General features: G+C 49.8%; 1 protein-coding gene across 5 annotated transcripts in view; it reads left to right on the forward strand.

The window, feature by feature from the left end:
• LOC133632723 (sorting nexin-2-like) overlaps window positions 1-2,500 on the forward strand; it is a 32,850-nt gene that overhangs the window by 12,621 nt on the left and 17,729 nt on the right. For all 5 annotated transcript variants that reach the window (XM_062025342.1, XM_062025343.1, XM_062025344.1 and 2 more), the window contains exons 9-12: window positions 410-523; window positions 612-705; window positions 2,003-2,208; window positions 2,275-2,409. In XM_062025342.1, coding sequence (XP_061881326.1) covers window positions 410-523; window positions 612-705; window positions 2,003-2,208; window positions 2,275-2,409 — 549 coding nt within the window. The remainder of the gene's footprint in view (window positions 1-409; window positions 524-611; window positions 706-2,002; window positions 2,209-2,274; window positions 2,410-2,500) is intronic.

The following is a 2,500-nucleotide window of genomic DNA, read 5'->3' on the forward strand; positions in this document are numbered from 1 at the left end:
TGGGGGTCTGTCAGCGACTTAACAGATGAATTGTGGGACGCCTGAGCGAGCGCGGCGGTCCGTCCGCTCCACTTAATGAAACACAACCAGGAGGGGGTGGCTTAAATGAAACCCCCCCCCTCCCCTTCGTTTAGCGCGGACCCCCGAGACCGGACCACCGGCGCTCTGGATAAATGAGTTTGCAGGGGGCGGGGCCAAGTAAACTTTGAACACAATGAAGAAAAATGAGCTTGTCTCGCGCAGACGGACGCTGGCTGGCGTCTCATCGGGAAGGCGGACGACGGGCCAATCACGGGGGGGCCGGGGGGGGGGTGAAGGAAACCGCTAATTGTATGAAAAGTAGCCCACTCCTCCACTGTGGGGCGCTGTGACCATGTGTGTGTGTGTGTGTGTGTGTGTGTGTGTCCAGCTGCCACGCGCCGTCAGCACGCAGGCACTCAGCGGCGCCGGCCTCCTCCGAATGGTCAACAAAGCTGCCGACGCCGTCAACAAGATGACCATCAAGATGAACGAGTCGGACGCCGTGAGTGGACCAGGGGGGCGGGGCTTAACATTGGCTTCATTATTGTGATGTGTGTGTGTGTGTGTGTGTGTGTGTGTGTGAGACACAGTGGTTTGAGGAGAAGCAGCAACATTTTGAGAATCTGGACGTCCAGCTGAGGAAACTTCACGCCAGCGTGGAGTCGCTGGTGTGTCACAGGAAAGGTGCGTCCTTAGATTGTCATGGTGGGCCACACCTTCCCATTAATGGAAATGCAAGTACCCCTATTTCACCGCTATATAAGCCACACCCACTACATTTCACAATAATGGCTTTCCCATATGTTAGCCAGCACCCCCCGCGACCCCAAAAGGGACAAGCTGTAGAAAATGGGTGGATGGATGGATAGCTGCGCCAATCTATAAGCCGCAGATATACAGTATATGTCTTGAAATGAGTTATTCACACAGAAATATTTATTTACATACCTTAATTGTTTCCAGACGGTGTATGAAACACGGCAGTAAAACGGCTGATCAAACAAAACATAAGTCATTATCATGGACCCACTAGCTGCGCAAGCTAGCTCTCCAATCAGCTAAACAGACTCAATAACTCCACGGTGACATTTTGGTGAATTTACGAAAGTGAAACAATACAAAAAGAATGTCATTATAAGTTAATAATACTAACACAGACACTTCTAAACCAGTTAGCATATTAGCTCATGCTAACGACGCTGGCGTGGTTTCATTACAATAGCATGTACAAATATGCATGAAAACATTCCTCCAGACATCACAGTGAGTAAGAATTGTTGTAGTTGTATTGTAAAACTTACAAATGTGTGGAGTGATCATTGAGTAGAATCGTTAGGAAAGTTTTACTTCCAGTCTAAGGCGTTAAAACAGGAAGTGCATTTTCCACCCGCTACACCTGCAGTGAGCAAACTTGTCCAACAGCTGGCACACAACAACAACAACAACACACCTTTTCAGTGTTTCTGCACGTGTGTAATGAGAACTATTGAACACAGAACATTAGGAAAAATCCACTAATTAGCCACACAGTTTGATAAGCCGCAGGGTTCAAAGCATAGGAAAAAAGTGGCGGCTTATAGTCTGGATTTGATGGTACTCTTTCCAGGATACTTGCGAGATGGAGTAGCTTTTTACAAACTTGATGCATGCTAACTTGTGTTTGAGCCACACACACCAGAGTCCTACTACTTGCTGCATGCTAGCATTAGCACAGGTCAACACACACACACCACTATTGTGTCCTCAGAGTTGTCACTCTACATATGCTAACTTGTGTTTGAGCCACACACACCAGAGTCCTACTACTTGCTGCATGCTAGCATTAGCACAGGTCAACACACACACACCACTATTGTGTCCTCAGAGTTGTCACTCTACATATGCTAACTTGTGTTTGAGCCACACACACCAGAGTCCTACTACTTGCTGCATGCTAGCATTAGCACAGGTCAACACACACACACCACTATTGTGTCCTCAGAGTTGTCACTCAACACGGCGCAGTTCGCCAAGTCGACGGCCATGTTGGGCAACAGCGAGGACCACACGGCGCTGTCCCGCGCTCTGTCGCAGCTGGCGGAGGTGGAGGAGAAGATGGAGCAGCAGCACCACCAGCAGGCCCACGCCGACTTCTACTTCCTGTCTGAGCTGCTGGGCGACTACGTGCGCCTGCTCGCCGCCGTCAAGGTGCCACACCACCCTCACACACGCTCACGCTGACGGATGGCAGGTGTTAACTGTGTGCGCGCGCAGGGCGTGTTTGAGCAGCGTGTGAAGACCTGGCAGAGGTGGCAGGACAACCAAGTCCTCCTGCAGAAGAAGAGAGAGGCCCAAGTCAAACTGCACTTCTCCAACAAAGTGCAGCAGGCCAAAGACGACATCAAAGAGGTAACACTCATTAGCAGCAAGTCATTAGTCCTACAGGAAGTCATTAGCAGCAAGTCATTAGTCCTACAGGAAGTCATTAGCAGCAAGTCAT

The sequence above is a fragment of the Entelurus aequoreus genome, linkage group LG17 (assembly GCF_033978785.1).
Source record: "Entelurus aequoreus isolate RoL-2023_Sb linkage group LG17, RoL_Eaeq_v1.1, whole genome shotgun sequence".
Lineage (NCBI taxonomy): Eukaryota > Metazoa > Chordata > Actinopteri > Syngnathiformes > Syngnathidae > Entelurus > Entelurus aequoreus.